Source organism: Muntiacus reevesi, chromosome 4, assembly GCF_963930625.1.
Source record: "Muntiacus reevesi chromosome 4, mMunRee1.1, whole genome shotgun sequence".
NCBI lineage: Eukaryota > Metazoa > Chordata > Mammalia > Artiodactyla > Cervidae > Muntiacus > Muntiacus reevesi.
Window position 1 is genome coordinate 154,064,178 of NC_089252.1, and position 22,678 is coordinate 154,086,855.

Genomic DNA, 22,678 nt, shown 5'->3' on the forward strand with positions numbered 1-22,678 from the left:
ACGACTGGCAGTCCGCCGCTCCCCGAGCTCCAGGCCGCCCCAGCCCACCAGGCGCGCCCCGCCCTCGCGCCCAGTGCGCAGGCGCGTCGGGCCGCCAGGCCTCCGGGCGGGGCCCGCGGCGGAGGCGGGGCCAGGGCGCCGGGGCGGGGTGTCGGCGCGCGGGTGAAGGTGGTGGGCAGGGAGCCGAGTGGGGCGGCTGCGAGGCCGTGGCGGAGGAGGAACTTGTTGCGCTCGCGGCTGCGCGGTGCCGCTCCTTCGCTTCCAGTTCGCCCGGGCGGGCGCGGCGGCGACGGCGGCGGCAGCAGCGCTGGGCCAGCGCGATGCGGCGCTACCTGCGCGTCGTGGTGCTGTGCCTGGCCTGCGGCTTCTGCTCGCTTCTTTACGCCTTCAGCCAGCTCGCCGTGTCCCTGGAGGAAGGAGCGGGCGGCGTTGGCGGGAAGCCGCAGGCCGCAGCGGCTTCCTGGCTGGGGGGCGACGGACACGGCGCCGGGAGAGGGGTGGGCAGCGCGGGCCCTGCGGCGCATCACGGCCGGTCGGACAGGTACGGGCCGTTCCCTCTTGGGGGGCCGGGGTCGCGGCGGCACGGGGCTCGGGACTCGGCCTGGCCCGGGCTGCCCGCGAGTCCGCCTAGCGCCCCTGGCCGCCGGGCCCGCATCTCCCGCTCCTTTGCAGCGACTCTGACCCTCTCTGCTCGCTTCCCTCCTTCCCTTCACCCCAGGGGTGAGCTCCCCGCTGCTCTAGCCCGAGAGCAAATGCGTTTTGCGTTTGTCTTCTAACCTGTTCCTTAGGCACAATTCAGAGCAGTTAGAAATTAATTTTCAACGCTTACTTGACAGTTGCGTCTTCCTTTTCTTTCTTTCTTAGGATTTGTCGAAAGTAAGGGGGTCTTACAAAAACCTTCTTGCTGTCTGACTAGTGGGAATTCCCTCTTGTTTCCATGGCGTTCCAGTTGAGATATTTAAACAGCCGCCTGGCGCCCTGGTTCAGCTTTCCGCCTCCCTCCTAAATGAGGCGTCTAAATTTCCTGTTAACGCTTAAATTTTTCATTATTAGCCGATCAGTTAAATCTGGAGAGAGCCTTTTCTGCGGATTGTGAATTTTTCTTTAGGGAAACAATCGGTCTATTGTGAAACTTAGAGCAAGTTAAGAAAAATAAGGGATACTTAACATACGTCTTTTGTGAGTTGGGATAGAGGTGTCTTTCTTTAAAAATAGGAATTTAAAAAGCACGGTGACTTAAGTGGATTTACACAAATCACTGTCAGAGTTGGAATCAAGATGAGATTTAAATGGAAAAAAGAATGCAACGCATTACGAATGCTTAACAAAATCTGAGCGCTCCCACTTCCTTGAAAAAAGAGGCTCCTCCATTTGTGGGCAACTCTCTTGCTCCGAGTACTCTCTTAGTAAGAGGCAAAGGCTGCTTTGATCGGATAAAGTATCGGATTGGTAGGAGGAGGGAGCGCTGTAGACTGTTGAAGGTTCTTCTCAAAGTTGATGGCCAATCCTAAAATGAAAAGGAACGTTTGGGCAGAGGAGCAGCACGGAAAAGCCCGACTGTCTTGGCACTTGATTACAAGGGCTCTGTTCATAAATGCAGAACTTCTTTCCAGGGCCAGGTTTGTCGCTGCCATTATCTGTCCTGGGAGAGGCAGTGACAGATCTGGAAGAGCTCATGAAAAGCTGATTGAAGTCGGTTTTGTTCTGTGAAGCATTTAAAGTTAGGGAAGGAAACTGTTTTTGTATTGTGTAGAATTGAAAAGAAGAAACATTTTTTCGTCAAAACATTGAATGAAATTGAACTATGATATTAACATTTCAATTTGATAGAGTAACATGCATTTTTAGTGCCTTGTCTGAGATACTTAAATATTTTGTGACAAATTTTTATACATTGGATTTGCTTGGCTAGCTAATTTTAACAAAATTATGTTATTTGAAATTGAGAAAATAAGCGCCTCAGTTTTAAAAGATAATTTATAGAGCCATTACTGAAATCTGAAGTTTGATGTGTCAGAGCCAACTAAGAGCTTTGTATTATAAGTCCTCTGAGCAGCATAATTCCTCATTTTAAATGAGGCATATATTTGAGTTAAAACTGAAGGTGTATCATTCTTAGTTAAAATGTTGTGAAATACATTTCACCATATGTGCATGCATAAGAAGGGTGAGAAGAGGAACTACATGGAAAAGCTGGATTGCTTGGATCACATGGTTTGATTACGGTCAGGAGAATTCCGAAAAGATATCAGGGCTCTTTTCATTTTAGATATTATCATTTATAACATCTTTTTAGACTTCTCACAGAGTTCAGTCAATTTTTTTGGCTATCATGGGAAATGGAGTTGGTATTCTTAACCTGCTTCCAATGTGTAAATTATTTAGCCAAGATCAGAGAGCATCAGTACTGGACCAGGATTAGAAACTATGTATCTTTTGCTTGTTCATACTTCTTCTATAAAGCTGCTGTGATAAGACCCCAGTCTAGATAGTGTTTAATCAGTGAAAAATGGGGCTATGAGGCAAGCAACATCTGTTTTTTCTTAGTAGGACTTGATTATCAATTACGTTCTTACTTTTTTTGAAGCAGTCTTAGCTCAGAGATTAAAACTACTATTTCTCTCTCTCATTTAAAACATGGGATTACAGTTGTATCTAATAGGTTCCAATGGTCAAATCTTAATAGAAAATATTCATTGCACAGAATTCCATGATAACAAAATACTTGGAAATGTCCTTCCATGTTCTCAAAGTAAAAAGTTGAAAATGATGGAAACAGTTTTTCAGTGAAATTTATTATTAATTAGTCATTTTGTTTGAATCCATTATTTTGGATTCCATTTAGAAAATGGGTAGATCTTAGTGTCAGACAAACTTGTGGTGTCTTTCTGGCCCTGATTGCTGTGAAACCTTGACCACCTTTCTGCTTCACTTTTCTCACCTGTAAAATTTATATTTTAATTTATATTAAATAGTTTATATTTACCTTAACTAGCTCAAGTTGGTAAAGAATCCTCCTGCAATGCAAGAGACCTGAGTTTGATTCCTGGGTCAGGATGATCCCCTGGAGAAGGAAATGGCAACCCACTCCAGTATTCTTGCCTGGAGAATCCCATGGACAGAGGAGCCTGGTGGGCTACAGTCTATGGGGTCTCAAGAGTCGGACTTGACTGGATGACTAAGCACAGCACACACAAAATCAGAATTCTTAGTTGTCAGTCATCAGAACCCATTAAAACTGACTTAATATAGTATTATATATAGACTACAGACTGTATATATATATATATATATATATATATATATATAATAGTCTCTCTATATATATTACATATAGACTATATATTATATGTAGTATATATATATAGATTATATATTATATATAGTCTATATTATTACATATAGACTTAAATGGGTTGTTAGAAGGATAAGAATTAAAAGAAAAATGCCTGGACAGCCATAGGAAGCTCAAGGACTGAGGACTCTTTCTCTTTTGCTGTAGACAGGCTTTGTTCATGCATCTTTCCACTTCTTAATAGTGTTTCATCTGTAATCTCAAGTAAAAGTTCTGGAAAAAGACTCTTTGGACTTGCTTTGCATCATGTGCCCATCCGTGGGCCCGCTGTTGTTGACTGGAACGCGGGCCTCTGCTTCTGTGGGCTGTATCCCTTGCACATCTCTGCTGCAGGCAGAATCCCATGGCCGGTGTAGGAGAGGAGTCCTGCCTCCGTGGAGGGAAGTGAGAGACTGAAGCCGCTGTGGACAGACTGTATTTCAAGTATTCCATCTACAGCACTTAATATTACCAGGTGTCAGTAATTCTCCAGAAGGAATTAAACCATTTTGTAACTAGATTCTCAGGATGAGTAGTTTCTCACATTTCACTGATGAATCCTGGTAGTGGCGAACCAAGAAACTCCTAAGTGCTTCAGTGATACCTTTTCTGGGCTGTCCTACCCTTAGTGTGAATGACTTGCCTTGGGAGGTAGACACCTTACTTTCCTTTGAAGATCTGGTCAGGCCATCAAATTATGGTTTCTGCTGGGTCCCAGGAACACCAGTAGGATGTCCTGGAAATGTAGAGTGGAAAGAGTCAGGGTTTGCCCCTTATTGACTGTGTTAACCTTGAACACGTTTCCTCATCACTTACAAAGAGGTAAGAGTATCTATGATAACTGGGCTTTTTTGTGGGAATTGAAATAAAATGGCATGTGTGGATTACTTGGTGGTGTCTGGCACAATAAAATTACAGTTAATTCAGTGATGGTTTTGATCATTTTAATTTTAAGTGATTTTTTTTTTTTTTTCTTTCTGACCTTTGGAGAAAATTCAGACCCCAGTCCACACCTGCTAAACCAGAGTGCCAGGTAGTGGGGCCTGGGAATCTGTATTTTAGATATGTGCTCCAGGTTATTGTTATAAAACCAAAGATTGATTAAACCACTGATTTAACTGAGAATCATTTGACCACTGTTTTTGCACTGTTGTTTTCTGGGGGAGAATTTTCTTCCTTCTTCCTTGTGCTTAGTTTTGAAAAGGAGAGGAGTTAGGTAGTAAACAGTGAAGAAGGCTGAATTATTTAGTAAAGCCACTTTAACCTCTGCTTTGTTAATGCAGTGGCATCTTATATAAAAACCAGTAACTTTGCACCTTGTATTTCAGTTCATTGAAGATTACATTTCATGTATTTGTAAAGTGCTTAGCACAAACCTGACTAGTAATTAGTTATTGTTCTGTGCTTTTGAAAGGGGAAGATGGTTAGGCGAGTGAAAAAATGTGTACTTTTGACTTAGAAATCCTATTTTAGAACCTTAAGACTATTATCTATGTGTCATACCTGTTGGAAATACTTCCCCCAAACATGTTGACTTAAATCTGTTTTTGGAGTGTATACCACGTGAAGTTTAAAATTTTGCTGTATTCAGATTGGCAGTTTTTTCCTTTATTTTTATTTCTGTCGTGTAGAAAAATTTTCTATCAGTGGGATTTTCCTCCCCTTTTTTTCACATTTAAATCTTTAATTCAGGTTTTTTTTTTTTTTTTTTTTTTTGGAGAGAGGGTAGGTTGTACAGTGTGATGCTAACTTATTTTTTTTGAAATAACTTCATTGCCATTTGTATGTAAACAATTCTTTCTTAACTTCCTGGGTATTCCTGAAACTAGATTTTTAAGAAAAAGAAAACTGATTAGAGCTAGAAACTAATCTAAGTTGTCTGAAGACAATTTTTAGTTAAAAATGAGTTGCGCAGGCACTGTTCTTTAAATAGTGGCGATCAGAACCATGGGAATGGTCTCCTAACTTGGCTGTGAGCATCTTCGTTCCTCTTGCAGTCATAGTAAAGGTATCCGTTCATGCCTTAAGGTGCATCATTGATGAGGCACCTCATTCAGACTTCCACATTGTTATGCTGGATATGCCTAGACATATCCCCAACTCTCCTTAGCATGCATGGTTTTCACTAAAGCCTCATGGTTATCATGGATGTTTTGAAATGACAAATACCTTTTCCAGTTGAATTTAAAAGTATAAATGACTTTCCACTATTGGATTTAAGTAAATTTGAAGTTTGAAAACTGTTATCGTGGAGAGCATTATTACTGTTTAATGCTCTGTTTAATCTCCAGAGCATGATGCCTCAATTTTTTAAAACATTTTTCAAGTACTGAAATTTATGACCTGTTTGTTTTTTTAAAACTTTTGAAGTAAATGTGAAGTTTACAGGAAACTTCATGGACATCCCATTTAATCTTCACTCAGTTTTTCCCCAATAGTGACATCTTACATGAGCTTAGTATAATACCTCTGTATCTGGAATACATGTGTATGAACGTAGTGGAGTACTAGAACCCCAGAAATTTACATTGTCCAACCCATACACCATCTTCAGACATCACCAGTTTTACACACTTGTGTGTAGGTGTAGTTTTATGATATCTTATCAATAGATAAAATTCATGTCACCACCCCCACAGTCAGGATACAGACTATTTTATCATCATGGAGAGTCCCGTGCTATCCCCTGATCAGTTTGCTTCTAGACGAGGCACATAGTTAGAAACATTAAGCCTATGAAGTAGGAGGATGAGCCTTAGTAAAGTCTTATTTCTTTTTTTTTTTTTTTTAAAGTTTTATTTCTGTCTGATCCACAGTGGAAAAACTTTACATTTATGAAATTTACTCATTCTGGTTATTATTACTTACTGAAGACATACCCATTTGCCTCAGCTACAGTTTTATTCCATTAAAATTACTGAAGTTATCTTTTTGAATTTTGTATATCTAATGTTTCATTTTTCAGTAGTCTTAAGGAAGAAAAGCAAAAGCAACTAATAACTAGAGCTTGGATAAGTACCTTTACTTTTCCAACATTTTTAAGATTTTTTTTTTTCCTGGCCTGAAAGTGCAAGTGCTGTCATCTCTAGATGAGTTGCTTTTCCTAATTTATTGTTTGTAGTGATGGTTACTGGTATGTAATGAGTTCTCAGTATGAGTTTCTACTCTCAGTCTTTAACACCAAGTTTTCATAAGTGAGAGGATGTAAGCTTGGGAGATGAAACTTTAAATAAACTTTGTCTCCTCTTGCCAGCAGCACCTGTGTTTTATGTGTTTTTTAAATTTTTTAATAGTAAGGAGAATGTATACTCACTAATGCATATGTTTTATATTTTCATTAAAGAAAGAAAGAAAACATTCTTCCTATAAACTGTGTTTTCTGACTTTGAGTTATGGTCAAGAAACTTACGTAAAACTTGACATTTTTTTCCCCCTGTAGTTGTATCTGCATTAATCAGTTTACAATGATTACATGATCCAGCAATTCCTATTGTAGGGATACATGCTCACACTCAAGAGAATTGCAAACATATGTTCACATTAAAACTGTACATGAATCTTCATAAAAAGCATTATTTATAATAGCCAAAACTATCAATGACCCAAATAGTCACTAACTCAAGAATGGATAAAGAAAATGTGGTATATACATTCATTTATAAAATGGAATATTATTTGGCCGTTAAAAGGAATGAAATGTGCTGATAAGTGCTACAGTGGGTGAACCTTGAAAATAAGCTAAGTGAAAAAAAGTGAGACTCAAAAGGCCACATACTAATCATTCCATTTATCTATGGAGACAGAAAATAAATGTGTGATTCCCTAGGGCTAAGGGATTGAGTAATACAAGTTAAGGCAGAAAATGATGTTAATACATAATTTCAGATAATCGTTTTTGCAGAAAAATTTACTTATTCATTTTCTTGAGACTTCATTCTCATTTTCTACTTTGGAAGGTTTGACAGGAGATGGAATAACCAGCTTCCTTCCTGAAATAAAGGTGTTGATTATAAATAAATTGTGGACTTGAAAGAAAGGTTTGATAATGTCTGTATCTGAAAGATAGGGATACCTATTTGAAACAGTTCTGTTGTGAGGCTTAAATGGATGTGAAAACTCTTGAGTCTGAAAAAAAAAAAAAAACAAACCTAGTTGTTGCCATTTCCACTGAGCCTAAGGAAATGCAAGACTTAAAAACTACACATGACCACACCTGGAAGGGGACAAACATAAATTTCCTTATCAAGTTGTACATTTTACTCGTCTGTACACATTTTCCTTTTCTGATTTATCAACCATTTAAATTAAGATATGTTAATGTTTTATGCTGTGCTTGAGAATGCTGTCCCTTTCAAGAAAAACCACATTACAATGTCAGTTTTTTCCCATTGATTTAAAATTCTGATCTAGTTCTTTGTGCAGTAGTATACAGAATTACTTAGGCAGGGTTTAAAAACTACTAGTGCCTGGCCCTGTTTTCAGGGTTTCTGATTTAACAGGTCTGGTGTAGGGGTCTCTGGTGATTTCACTGTGTGTCCTGGATCTGAGACCCCCCTGTCTTAACCTGTTGGCATTCGTGAGAGGTGGACTCATAGATCTTGCAAATATGACATTTCATAGACCTTTCACTGTAAGAAGTCACTTAATTGAATTCATGGTGATGGGACATGGTTTAGTGACTCTGGCTTCATACTTGCTTACTTTAGTAAACTCAGGCCTCCACTGTCCTGAATTACCAGCTAGACTATTGTTTTGAGAAGAAATAACAATGAAAATACATATATTTTGTATTGTAAGTAGCTGCTGTTGTGTGTGGTGTTTTTTTTTTTTTTTTTAAGCTCCAACCTGCAGTCTAAGAAGAAATTTGATCCTCCCTTTTAGCTTGTGAAATACAGTGAAGCTGAGATAACTGTAGATAGTGAAACTGAACCATGAATATCAGCATGATTTGTTAATTCCCACATAAAACATCATATGTGTAGCTTGAATTCAAGACTCTCTTAAAAGCATTTAAATATCTTCTTTTCCCATTCTACCAGCATTTGTGGCTTAAATTTTGCTTCAGAATAAGCAGATGTTTTGTTTGACTGCAATGGATTTTATTCTAGGGGGAATGTGTGCAGTTCATGAAGGAAAATTTTAGAAGTATTCCAGTATTTTTTGCGTCATCTGAGAAGGAGATCTTATTATATTAGAGAATTCATGACTAAAAAACTTTTCCAGTCTCTGTAGTATTTTCTGCCTAAAAGTTTCACAGTTCTGTTTAAAATAGTGGTACCCTAAGTAAGGGAGAAATCAATTTCTAGAAATCCTCATTACCATAGCAGGTTGGATTTGCAGTTTTGTTGCTGTAAAATAGAACAGTAAGTTTTGATGTTATTGAGTAAATTCCTTGTTAGTTTTAAGCCTGAATACTCACATAGGTTTCTGTCTCACTCTGTTAGGTGTAAAGAGTTCTCTCTGTGTTACTGGAATCCCTATTGGATGCTGCCCTCTGATGTTTGTGGAATGAACTGCTTTTGGGAAGCGGCCTTTAGGTAGGCACTTAATATTTAATTGGTAGATCAGTGTAGGTAAGATCAGATAGTAGATAATAAATTTTAACTGTAACAGGTCAGAAAAAGGTTTCTTTTCTTGTAGTCTAACATTATCATAAAAGTAAGTAATTCATTTTCTGATTAGGTTTTCTTTTTTTTCCCACTTTGAAGTAGACTAATTTTTAAATCCATACTTTGTGTGAAATGCTCTAAAATTTTTAAGCTGTTATTAAGATAAACCATTGTTCATAGAACAATTTATGGTCTACTTTTAGGTAATAGGTGATAAAATGATAAACAGATATTCAATATAGACTTCCACTGACATTTACAGACATATAGCATTTATCTAATTTAAAGCTGGTATACTGAAAAAAACATTTGTAGGTAGATGGAGGCAATGGGGAAGGGTTAAGTTGGTCATTAGCAGAGGGATTGAATATTTGGGGATGGGAGGAAAAAGACAAATGTATAATGAAGAAGCAAATGATGTGACAATGTTTACTGACCCTTTTAAAAAAAGTTTTTGAAGAGTGTGGCTTTGTTCACTTATCAGGATAATAAGGCACAGGGTTGGCTGACTGTCGGGTACTTCCTGCTTCTAAACCTCAGTGAGGGAAACAGGTGTTGGTAGAAATGGAATATCAGACTCTGAGATAGTGGCAGGGGAGAGTGAGGTAATAGCCTGAAGTGCCCTCCCCAGGAGTAACATTTTTTAGTGATTCATTTGAATTTTAATTCTACTCATTCCATTTGCCAGGCACAGTGCTAGATGGTAAGAATCAGATTGAGTCTGGTTAACATGGCCCTGTCCTTCTGGAGCTTACATTCTGATGGAAGCTTCAGACCTGAGATTATAGTAGAGGGTGACAAGTTATAGCCAAGATGCTGGGAGAAGCAGGTGGTCATCAGATGGGATTATCTTAAGGCATCAAGGAAGGCTTTTTGGACGGGTTGACTACATGATGAACAGGAAATTAGCCAGGCTTAAGGATAGGAGGTAACATATTCCAGGTGGGAAGAACTGAATTCTTAATCAATACTAGTAGTGTGTATTTTAAAATTCTTATAGTCTAGATATATTATGCAGCCCACAAACAACTGGGAAGAAGTCATTGAAATCAGATATTCTAATCTGGTTGCTATGGAAAAGATTGGGTGAATGAAATTCTAATGTGAGTCTGTCAAGTCAGATTATGTAAACTTTTAAAAACTAACTTTTTAGGATAATCTTACCATTCAGCTTGTTCATAATTTTGGAGAGTAGGAGCTCCATATTTTTCCTTTTTTAAAGAGTTTGCTTATGAATAGAATATTGACAAGCTCTACTGTATTATCTCTGGTCTTGTGACATAAATCTATTCACTCTGGAAGCTGGGTAAGCTTGAAAGCCCCTGTATTCTCCAATTTATACAACCCAGACCCTTTTGTGAGTTCTGGCATGAGTAATAATCTTCCTACTCCTTTAGTGCAGGAGTAACCCAGAGAAGCTGACCTAATCTGAATCCTGGAGCTCTGCTTAATATTCCTTTTGTTTGAGCATCTCCAACTCATTATTTTCCCGACGCTCCCATGTATTCCCTGGAAGGAATTGCCTGTGGATGGAGGCATGATATTGCAAACCTTGTGCTTTTTACTGTCCTAAATTGGAGATTTTAAAAGTTATACATCCAATGTATAATTCTGAAACCGTTTTAGATGTATGTGTGCATATTACTGTATGGGTACATATATGTATGTGTACATATTACTGTAACATGCTGTTACATGTATCATTATGTAAAATCTCTTGGTGTATGATCAGGCCTCCCAAGATGGCTTGTTCTCTTGCTCTCTGTACATTCCCTCTCCACCAGTGCCTGCTTCACGTTCACCCTCCTCACGTGACTGACCTTGCTACATACCTGTCCCTAAACGGACTAGTGAGTGTTCTAACATTTAAATCCGAACATCTCCTCCCTGATAGTTTATCAAAGGGATGGTGAGGGGCCCACCCCTCTGCTGGTTTCCCTGGTAACCAGTGAGCCAGCCTGAGGTCAGTTCTCGATAACTGGTGATCTCTGCTTCCCCAGAAGCACACGCCGCTGCCCTGCCCTCTGCACACGGTGGGCTGTTGCTGCAGGCCTTTGCCTCCTGTGTGTAAACTCCCCTTGTCCGTGAAGCCGCTGATGTCCCTGTCGCCGGACTCCAGCCTCCTCCTCCCGTCTTGGAACTGAGCGAGTGCAGGGCTTGCAGGCCTGTATGCTGCCGTCCAGCACACGTAGTTTCCTACTTGAAACTTGGGAATCCCTTCTTTATTTGGCCTGTTCAAACTGGCCAAGACGAGCCAAAGTGTTGTGCAGTTGCTGTGTCATTCTCCTGCTCCATTTCAGTATTTAATTAACACCGTGTTTTGGCCTGACTCGAGAGCTGCTCCACCCACCTAGGAAAGCATCTTGGAAATCCCCTCTGCCAACATGAGGACTCCCGTTTTGTCTGGCAGCAGTGGGCCCTCAGCTGGCACCGTTTTCTCCTCCTCAGACTTGTCCCAGAGTTCCCAGTTTGAATTCTTTATAGATTTTGATCTTCTCTGGAGGGTTCATTCCTCCCAGTTGATTTATTATACACTGATCATAAAGTAACATCAGTTCAGTCGCTCAGTCGTGTCTGACTTTTTGCTACCCTGTGGACTGCTGAAAGTAACATAAAAAGCCCAAATCGCCGGGACACCCGCCACCAGTGCTTTGTCCATTTCGTGCGTGTGCTTTTGGCGATTTGTGCCTGCATCTGAGTGTCTGCGGCCGACCGCGCCCCGCTGCTCACATCTCGTCTCTCTTCTGTCCTTGAAACAAGCACGAAGTCCCGACGGCACCTGCTTCCAGCCCTTTCCCTTCAAACATCCTTTCTTTATTTTTTCTCTTCACCAGAAAGCGTTTATACGAGTTATCTCCCGGCTTTACTTCCTTAAAAACAAATCAAAACCCACCTTCACACCTCAACTGTGAGCAGCACCCGCTTCTGACCCGAGGTCGCTCGATGTCGGGATTGTTCCGAGGCTGGTCTGCTTCCTTGTCACCTCTCCCTCCGTCTTCCTTTCAGTGCTGTCTCCATCTCTGGCTCTCGAGACCAGTGTCCCAGGCTTCGTTTCTCTCTGCCTCTGGACTTCTTGGGACTCTGCTCTTTGCCTGCTCCCTGGATGGTCATGGGATCCCCTGTTTAATTGGTTTCTTCAGTCCAGGGCTCTTTTCTGAGCTCCCGAGCTGTGTTTCCAGCTGCACTGGGGTGATCTTTACCTGCTCATCACACCTCCCCTTGTCTGGGTTTTGTACCTTCATTCGCGGTGGACTTTTCGTGTGTCGGTCCACAGTGGCTATTCCTGCTCGTCTCCTCTCTTGCCCGCGCTCTTGCCGGCCCCCTCCTTTCTCTGCCTGAACTCCCATGCCATCACTTCTCATCCCACCGCGGTGATCTCACTGCCTGCCCGCCTCTTCTTCCTTCTCTGTATCCTCTCACTTAACCGTACCTGCTGCATCTCTTGTGGTTGTGAATTGTTACCCATTTCAAGAAGTGCTGGCTTTGCAGATGGACACCAAATGTTGCTCATTATTTAAGCCCGATTATTTAGCCAGGTGCCTGGCAACCAGTAAATGACTAGTAATAATTTCCCCCAGCACTTCCAGACTTAAGGTTAGATGTTTGTGTAGTAAGCCCTCTTAGCAACCTCAGTTGTTTTCTAGTGAAGCAGTTACCATGCTTTCTGTTTAAATCTTTTAAAAATCTGTTCTTCACAACAGGCTATAAATTGTATGAGGTTCAGATCGTGGCTTTCTGGCTTATCCTGTGTCTAGCATGTGAAAGGAGTTCAAATATCCATTACAAAGAATGGATAATCCCGTGTGTTCTAAAAATCATACAGATTTAAGCCTGCAGCAGCATTGTGTGTCTTCATAACTTTAGCATTCATTATTGGGAATTATAATTTTGCCATCTATTAGAGTAAAATGATATTTTATTATTGATTTATATTCATTGATTATTTCTTGAATATATTTCTGTATTTGTTTATCTTTTAAAAGTTTTGTTTGCATTGTCTGTATTGATATTTACCTGTTTGGTTTTTAATACTTACTTTATGAACTCTAAGAAGAATATACTCTACTTTTGACATTGATTACAAAAGTTTGCCTAATCGGTTTAATTTTAAAATTTTGGTTATCTTTCATTATATAATCTCTTAATTTTAATATTATTAAATGACGTGAGCTTTTAAAATATTTAATCTTTCTCTTTATGATTGGAATTGATTTTCAGTTCATAGTGTCCGTATATTTACTACCTGAACTGTTATCTTGAATGGTTCCATACTAGTTTTAAGAGTTATATTTTTACAGACTTTTTCAAATTGTATTTTAACAGTTAATACTTACACTTCATATTGAATTTTTAGATTTTTTAATGCTTTACATAAAACCTTGCAGAGTTTTTTTGCAAAGAATTATATTTTGTCCCAAAAGTGATTTATGCATGCTGCATGTTAAGTTGCATCAGATGTGTCTGACTCTTTGTGACCCCATGGACTGTAGCCTGCCAGGCTCTACTGTCCATGGGATTCTCTAGGCAGGAATACTGGAGTGGGTTGCCATGCCCTTTTCCAAAAGTGATTTATATACAACCTTTAAAGTAGTTTTACCTAGTATGATAGTTCACTACAACTTTTTTTCTCTATAGTAAGAGGAAAAACTTTTTTTAAAAGGTTACACATTAAGGAAATTATCATTAGTGTTTCTGAGTATAGTTTTCCAGTTTTGTTCAACTGCAGATTTTAAAAATTAGTCCATTGTAGTTATTTTTTTAGTTTGAGGAGAAGGTTACCAGAAATTTAATTTGCTTACCTTGAATTTATGTACTTCGTTACAATGCTAATTCCTAGTCTAAATCTTATTGTACACTGTTTTCTTTTATAGAGAAAACACTAGTTTAATTATAGACTGGAAGCTTTCAGTGCAGCCTAATTTTTTAAAAAGAGAGGGAAAGTTATTATTCCTTTATAACAGGAATGTTACTTAAAATGTTCTTAAGGCTTGTAAATCTATTTATAGTATTTATATTAGAATTTTCATCTAAAACATTGTGTTAACTTTTTTTTTCTAGATTCCTCCTCTCAACTTTTTACTTTGATAAGTTTTCACATCTACAGAGGTTATAAGAATAGCATAGTGAGCACTCTCACCCTTCACTAGATACTTACTTATTATTAACATTTTGCTACTTTGTTTTTGGGTGAACCATTTGAGCAACAGTCTTTATGACACATGGGCTTCTCAGGTGGCTCAGTGGTAAAGAATCCACCAGCAATGTGGAAGATGTGGGTTCGATCCTTGGGTCAGGAAGATCCCCTGGAGAAGGAATTGGCAACCCATTCCAGTATTCTTGCCTGGGAAATCTCATGGACAGAGGAGCCTGGCAGGCTACAGTCCATGGAGTCGCAAAAATCAGACACAACTGAGAGATTAAATCACCACCACCACCACAAATATTCAGCATGTATTGCCTAAGAACACGGGTGTTCTCCAATTTCACCATAACAAAATTGGCACTTCAGTTTATTTAACACTGACTATATGTGTATGTTAGTTGCGCAGTTGTGTGCAACTGTTTGTGAACCCATGGGCTGTAGCCTGCCAGGCTCCTCTGTCCATGAGATCCTCCAGGCACGAATACTGGAGTGGGTGGCCATTTCCTGCTTCAAACACTGACAATATTATATTTATATACTACATGTATATTTATAATACATTTATATATATTCATATCTCCTTATTTACCTATTAATGAATTTTATATCTTTTCTTCCCCATTCAGAACCCAGTCAAGGAAAATACATTGCATTCAGTTATTTAAATCTATTTAGTCCCCCTTTTCTCTAGGACAGTTGGCAGACTTCTTTTTTTGAGGGGGGGCAGGGCAGGGACATGATATTTTTGTTTTGCAGAATGTCCCTTTGTTTGAACTTGCCTGTCCGCTTGGGGTCAGATTCGGGATCTTGGGCAGGAGTGCTGCCCGGGAGGTCCGGTGCCCTTTGGGCGTGCTGTTGGGAGGCACCTGGTGGCAGACGGTTCACATAATTGGTTGTTTGATCAGATGGTTATGATGGTGGTATCACATTTCTACACTGTAACAGTATCATTATCCCTTTTGTAATGTGTGGGGATAAAACCTTGATACTGTGTGGTTTTAGCATCCATTAATTATTCCTGTTCAAATCATCTACTACAAGAGTGAATGCAAAATAGTGCTTTTTGTGGTTTTCTCATTCCTTCTACATTTATTGGTTGGTATTCTTCTTTAAAGGAGAGCTCCTCCCCCCGCCCTCCTTACCCTTTACTTAGTATCATTTTGGACCCATTTTTTCAGTTTTTTTAATAGAATGTGTTACCATTCGTTACTGTCACAATTGCTGTTTGTGTTCAGGTGATGCCAAATTTAGTCATGGGGACCCTCAGGTATTAACTTTGAATTATCTGAAGGATATCTTCTGATCCTCTATCTGTAGAAGAACAGAGTTGACTTCAGAATGTCCTTTTGGATAACATTTCTTTAAATCCACAGGGGTTTTTTCTTATTCTCACTGTGATTAATATATAGCATATAGCACATTTTTGTAGATCCTGACAATATTAACACCATTCAGTTGGGATCAAAATTCCTTGAATAGCTCCTTTCCTATGACTTCTTCGAAAGTTTTAGTCATCCCTTCCTCTAGTGTAGAAGCTTGCTTTAGATTTCGTCCCATTGCAGTGACTTCCCATCCCTGGGTCTAGGGACAGGGTGGTGGGCAGAGACAGCTTCAAACTATGTTTTGTCTTCTCAGTTTAGATGTTGGAGTCTGTACTGTGTATAATGCTTTTTCTGAAAAGAGACACATAACAGGAAAGCAAATTTCATAGAAATTGGTGGAAGGAGTGCTAACAGTATGATTAGAAGAAGCCTTGCTGCAATGCCTGATAGCCAGAGTCCCTGGGACTGACTCAGAGGGACTTTTCTTTCATGAAGAACAGCTGACTTGTTTTTCTTGAGAAGGTTTATTCTGCTTCTTGTCTCTGTATGTAGAGAGTTCTCTGGAAAGTGGCACGTGCCTGTGACTGCTTACTCTCTTAAGTCTCTAGTCTTTTTATCTTTGGAGCAGGATCAAGTTATGGCCAGGTGGGTAATTCGAGCCCATTATAGATTCTCAAATCTGGGTCATCATGAGGAACAGGATCTGGAGGCATTTATCAGAAAGATGAGACAGTTTAGAGCTCTGTGAAATTGTTGTGTGTCTTGATTGCCCTGACTTCTGCTTGTGTTGTGTGAATTCCACTGCTTAGGGATGAACTGGGTTCACATGCCCTTGTTTAGACGTAGAAAGTGTGGATGGTCTCCCCTCTGATAGGGATCCAGTGTTAAACACTGAACGGCTCAACAGAAAAGAGGGCAGTGGATAGAGGGTGCAGACAAGGAAGGAGGTGCTGTGGCTTCTAATTGCTGTCAGTACAGAAGAACAGAGCTTTCAAAAGACCCAGGCTTAGGCTACACCTTATGTATGAGAGATGTGGCATAGCAGGTGGGTAGGAAAGCCTGGACTCTGTGATCCTGTAACAGAAGGGGCTTGGACAACTGGATAGCCACATGCAAAATCGTGCAGTTTTCCCCTCTTCAGACCACTCATAAAAATCATTTCTTGGTAGATTGATACAAGTTTTAAAGGCAAGATATGTACCTGATATCTTAATCTTATTAATGGTCTTAATAACTTGATGAATGAAATATCAGCACCTTTTCTTGAATAGTAAATATTCTTCTTCTAAGAGTATCACTTTATATGTGACTTCTCCATTTATCACCTTTAACAAAGTGGTGTAATAATGTTTAACTTTGTCAGTTATCTGGGGGAAGTTTCATTTTCTTAAAAGTGGTTTTTGTTGTTTGATTTTAAAGAGCCTCACCTTTAGAATAATCAGCCCATTAAGGGTAAGTTGTCAAGGTTATGAGTTTCAGTCTCCCAGTTGAGGGATTAGGGACGGAAACCACCCCTTTGTTTTCTAGGAGGTGAGTATTCTGTGCTGAAGGCTGACTGTTACCAGTAATTGTGTATACAAGAGAAATGAACCTGTGTTCAGGCCTCAGGAACCCAGTCAGACCAGAGAAGCGTCAGTTTCAACTGCTGTCTTAAGTGTCTCTAGGCCCTTAACAAACAGGCTTGTTAATAGGAACGGACAGATCCACAGTAAAAGCAGGATATATATACACACACACACATATGTATGTATATATATCTCCAGGCTTAATTTTTTATTATGTTAATATAAATAATTGGTATAATTATTAAAAAGGATAAAAAATAGTATAATTCCAAATGTTTAGTGTTAAAACATTAAGATGTATGAATTTAATATTTGGGCCTACCTGGCTTAGTGGTAAAGAATCCACCTCCCTGAGGCAAGAGATGGAGAAGACACGAGCTCAGTCCTTGTGTTGGGAAGATCCCCTGGAGGAGGAAATGGTAACCTATTCCAGTGTTCTTGCCTGGGAAATCCCATGGACAGAGGAGCCTGGCGGGCTGTAGTCCATGGAGTTGCAAAGAGTCAGACATGACTGAGCACGCACACATGCATGCATGTTTTATATAGTCAGTTGTTTGTATTTAATTTTATTTAGCATATTTTCTCTTTTCTGATATCCTCGTCAGTTGAGGGAATATCCATGAACAAGATTTTCTTTGGAAAATAGTTCTGGGTCCACTCTGACACATGCACACGTGAATACTCAAGATTCCAAAGTCCTGTGCTAATAAGCACTGTAGCTGCAATAATTTTTGCCTGTAAAATTAAGAAAAATGATTGATCACCTGTCCCTGCTACTTAGTAATATATACATAGAACTATTAATGTTAAACAATATAATTTCTAATCCCCTTGTACATTTTACAGAAAGGATCTCTAACCAAAAATTGAAGTCAGCAAAGTGATTTTGTTATATACATATATTCCTTTCCATATTCTTTCCATTATGACTTATTACAGGATATTGGATATAATTCCTTCTGCTTTACAGTAGGACCTTATCGTTCAAACCTCAGTCTTCGAACACAGTCAGAATACCGTGTTGTTAACATGTTACCCTGTACTAAAACTGTGGGAAAATGTGGTTATCTTTTCTATCAGGTATGGTGTGAAAATGCAGCCCACTGAGAGAGTGCACCTAGCCGTAGTTGCCTGCGGGGAAAGACTGGAAGAAACGGTAACCATGTTGAAGTCAGCGCTCATCTTCAGCATCAAACCTCTTCAGTTCCATATTTTTGCTGAAGATCAACTGCATGATAGTTTTAAAGGCATAGTAAGTATTTGAGACTTGGTCCGGTCTGTAGAGTTGAATATTTAACATACACTATAGTAAAATGTTGCTGAACAAAAATACTTATCCTGCAGCTCTGCCCACTTAGAGTGGGGACCGCTCCCTGCTGCCGCTTGCGCCTGTGCGCCCAGACCTGGGGTGTGAGAAGAAGGCTTGTCTCTCTGGAGGAGTCAGGCTGCTTAGTCCTGCTTCGTCCTTTGCCAGGCGTGGAGGTTTTGTTTTGCTAACTAGTTCCAGGATGTTTTGACTGAGAAGTCCTGTGTCTTGAATTGTGTTCCCATCCTCGACTTGAGAGTGCCTCAGTCAGGGTGTGCACAAGGTTTTGATTCTGTTTTGAGTGGAGGGAACTTTTAATTGATAATATGGAGGGAAGTGACTTCTTGCTCTGAGAGTAAGGTTTTTTATTTTGGTTTTGCATTAGTTGCAATCAGTTTGGCTGTAATGGCAGAAAACCCAAAATGTCTTAAAAAGACGTTAAAAAGTTTATTTCTCTCTTATATAAAAGCAGGCAGCCTGTGTTACGTGACAGCCCCATATTTCCAGGGATTCTGCTCTTTTTTCTCTCATGCGGCTGAGCCATCTTTAACGTAAGAAATCTAGCTTATGATCCAGAATGGCTGCTCAGTCTCCAGTGATCACACTCATATCCTAGCCAATATGAGGGAAAAAGGAGTGAAGAGTGTTCTCCTCCTTTCTAAGGAGACTTTGCAGAAGTCGCACAGGATGTTCCTGCCAGTATATCATGGTCTGATCTTAGTCATGTGACCATATCTAGCTGTTTGTGAAGACTGAAAATATACTCTTAATCAGGACCACTGCATTATCTTAACAAAAACAAATTACTATGCAAGAAGAAGAGAACAGATAAATATAGAAGGGAGAACATACACAAAAAAGAAAATTCCCCAGAAATCTCATTACCTTGTGTTCTGAAATGGTGGTAAAAGTGATGGTGATTATGCCTTCACCATCTCTGTCTGTCTGTGTCCATTCAGTTAAGCTTTCAAACTGATTTGGATTTTTATGCTTGACCTATGTAGGAAAAGCTTATTTGATACTTTCTCAGGTAATTTAGTTCATTTTTCATATTAGTTGAACAATACTACTTGTGACTTCAAGTCTTAGTTTCCTGCTAAAATCTTTGATTCTAAGAGGCATAAAGCTTTACTTACTGTTTTACAAGGAATGAAATTGGAACATTCTCTTAACACCATACACAAAAAACTCAAAATGGATTAAAAACCTAAATGTAACACCTGAAACCATAAAACTCATGGAAGAAAACATAGGAAGAAGACTCTTTGGCATAAATCACATCAGTGTTTTTTGGATCTGTCTCCTAAAGCAAAAATAAACACATAGGACCTCGTTAAGCTTAAAAGCTTTCACACAGCGAAGGAAACCATTGACCAGCCAAAAAGACACAACCTACTTAATGGGAGAAATACTTGTAGATGAGATGACCACTATGCCTAGCATGCAGGATTTACTAAAAATCCTGCATCCTAGGCTTCAGCATTACGTGAACTGGGAACTTCCAGATGTCCAAGCTAGGTTTAGAAAAGGCTGAGAAATCAGAGATCAAATTGCCAACACTTGTTGGATCATAGAGAAATCAAGGGAATTCCAGAAAGGCATCTACCTCTGTTTCATTGACTACGCTAAAGCATTTGACTGTGTGGATCATAAAAAACTGTGGAAGGCTCTTAAATTAAGAGATGGGAATACCAGACCACCTTACCTGTATATTGAGAAACCTGTGTGCCGGTCAAGAAGCAACAGTTGGAAACCTGTGTTGAATAGCTGACTGGTACAGGATTGAGAAAGGAGTATGAGAAGGCTGTATATTGTCACCTGTTTATTTAACTTACATACAGAGCACATCATGAGACATGCTGGGTTGGGTGAGTTACAAGCTGGAATCAAGAAAGCCGGGAGAAACATGAACAACCTCAGACATGCAGATGATACCACTCTAATGGCAGCAGAGAGGAATTAAAGAGCCTCTTGATGAGGGTGAAGGAGGAGAGTGAAAAAGCTGACTTAAAACTCAGTATTGAAAAACTAAGATCATGGAATATGGTCCTGTCACTCCATGGCAAATAGAGGGGGAAAAGGTGGAAGTAGTGACAGATTTCCTTTTCTTGGGCTCTAAAATCACTGCAGATGGTTACTGTAGCCTTAAAATTAGAAGACGATTGCTTCTTGGCAAGAAACCTGTAACAAACCTAGACAGTGTGTTATAAAGCAAAGACATCACTTTGCTGACAAAGGTCTGTATAGTCAAGGCTATAGTCTTTCCAGTTATTATGTACAGTTGTGGGGGCTGGACCATAAAGAAGGTAGAGCATGAAGAATTGATGCTTTTGAACTGTGGTATTGGAGAAGACTCCTGAGAGTCCCTTGGATGGTAAGAAGATCAAACCAGTCAATCTTAAAGGAAATCACCCCTGAACACTCATTGGACTGATGCTGAAGTTCCAACACTTTGGCCACTTGTTGTGAATAGCTGACTCATTGGAAAACACTGATGCTGGGAAAGATTAAAGGCAGAAGGAAAAGAGGGTGCCAGAGGATGAGGTGCCTGGATGGCGTCACTGACGCAAGGGACATTAACTTGGGCAAACTCCGGAAGATGGTGATGGACAGGGAAGCTTGGTGTGCTGCAATCTATGGGGTCACAAAGAGTTGGTCACGATTTGGCGGCTGAACACCAACATGACCAGTAAGGGATTAATGTCCAAAATAGATGAACAGCTCATACAACTTAGCATCAAAATACAGCCTGATTAAAAAAAATGGACTGAAGAACTGAATAGACATTTCTCCAGAGGGGACATGCAGATGACCAACAGTCACAGGAAGCATCGCATGTTAATCATCATTAATCAGCATTAATCATTAATCAGCATTGCATGTTAATCATCAGGGAAATGCAGATCAAAACCACGGTGTGATCTTGCCTCACACCTGTCGTAATGGCCATCATCACGAAGACCCAAACAGCAAATGTCAGGACATGGAAAAAGGGAATCCTTGTGTGCTCTTGGTGAGAATGTAAAGTGGTGCAGACAGTGTGGAAAACATTATGGGGGTTTCTCAAAAAATTAAAAATAGAAATACCATATGACTTAGCAATGCCCCTCATGGGTTTATATTTGGGTAAAAACCTAAAAACACTCATTAGAAAAGATACATACACCCCAATGTTCATAGCAGCATTATTTACAGTTGCTAAGATATGGAAGCAACCTAAGTGTCCATCAACAGATGAATGGATAAAGAAGAGGTGATGTGTATACACACACACACAAACAGTGGAATGCTAACAAGCCATAAAAAAAGGAATATTTTGCCATTTGCATCAACATGGATGGACTTGGAGGATATTGTGCTAAGTGAAATAAGTAAGACAGAGAAAAAAATACTGTGTAATGTTACTTATAGGTGGAATCTAAAAATTACAGTGAGCAAGTGAATATAACTAAAAAGGAACAGACTCACAGTTTTAGAGAACAAACTAGTGGTTCTCAGTGAGGAGAGGGAAAGGAGGAGGGATAATACAGGGTAGGAGATAAAGAGATGCAAACTATTATGTATAAAATGAGCTACAGGATATATTGTACAACATAGGGACTGTAGCTGGTATTTTATGATAACTCTAAATGGTGTATAACCTTTAAAAATTGTGTATCACTGTATTGTATACCCATAACTTACAAATATTGTACATCAGCTGTAGTTCAATAAAATAACCAAAATAAAAGCTTTACTTACCATTTTAAAATATTTATAGTTTCTGTGTTTGTGATATGTGCTTTTGTGATCCTAAGGTCATTATCTGGGTTGTTTTCTGAAATATTAACAGAAGAATTAATCTTGCCCTAGCAGTTCAAAGACTAGCAACAGATTGCTACCAACTGTGGAAGCCTTTGAAAATATAATATGAAAGTAAAATAAATTTATTGCTTCATCTTATATGCAACTCTGTGTTGTCTTCAGATCTGGATGAGTTATTGCTTGTGTAGTATATGTTATACTTTTAAGCTTAGTTTTTCTTTAACTATCATAGTTAACTCTGAGAATGTTTGGGTTTTCTTTTGATGAAAGAGAATCAAATATTTCCTGGAATGTGATTTTACTGCAAAAAAGATGACTAGATACTAGATCTTTAAAAATGATTAAGATTTCATTTTGATGTTGGTATTTAAAGGATCTTTAATAAGTGATTAATAAGTCATGCAAGGGAAATAAAATGCTAGTGTTTGAAACTAGTTGATGGAGACATCAAAGCTGTGTTGGATGTAAAGCTATTCCCTTAAACTACGTTGAAAGGCATGTGTTCCTTCCAAACATATGTTGGAAGGAAAGAAAGAAGGAGGATGTTTCTAAAAATTACTTGAACACAGGCATAATTCAAAAAGAGATCTTCAGT

At 39.4% G+C, this 22,678-nt stretch overlaps 1 protein-coding gene across 2 annotated transcripts in view; it reads left to right on the forward strand.

Annotated features, from left to right (window-relative positions):
• The first annotated feature begins 228 nt into the window (after positions 1-228).
• The window catches only part of GXYLT1 (glucoside xylosyltransferase 1), a 48,501-nt gene continuing 26,051 nt past the window's right edge, over positions 229-22,678 (forward strand). Inside the window, exons 1-3 of one of the 2 annotated variants that reach the window (XM_065934607.1) lie at positions 229-541; positions 8,779-8,871; positions 18,054-18,225. In XM_065934607.1, the coding sequence (XP_065790679.1) occupies positions 321-541; positions 8,779-8,871; positions 18,054-18,225 (486 nt within the window). In that variant the 5' untranslated portion in view covers positions 229-320. The remainder of the gene's footprint in view (positions 542-8,778; positions 8,872-18,053; positions 18,226-22,678) is intronic. The other variant, XM_065934608.1, reaches the window with a different exon arrangement.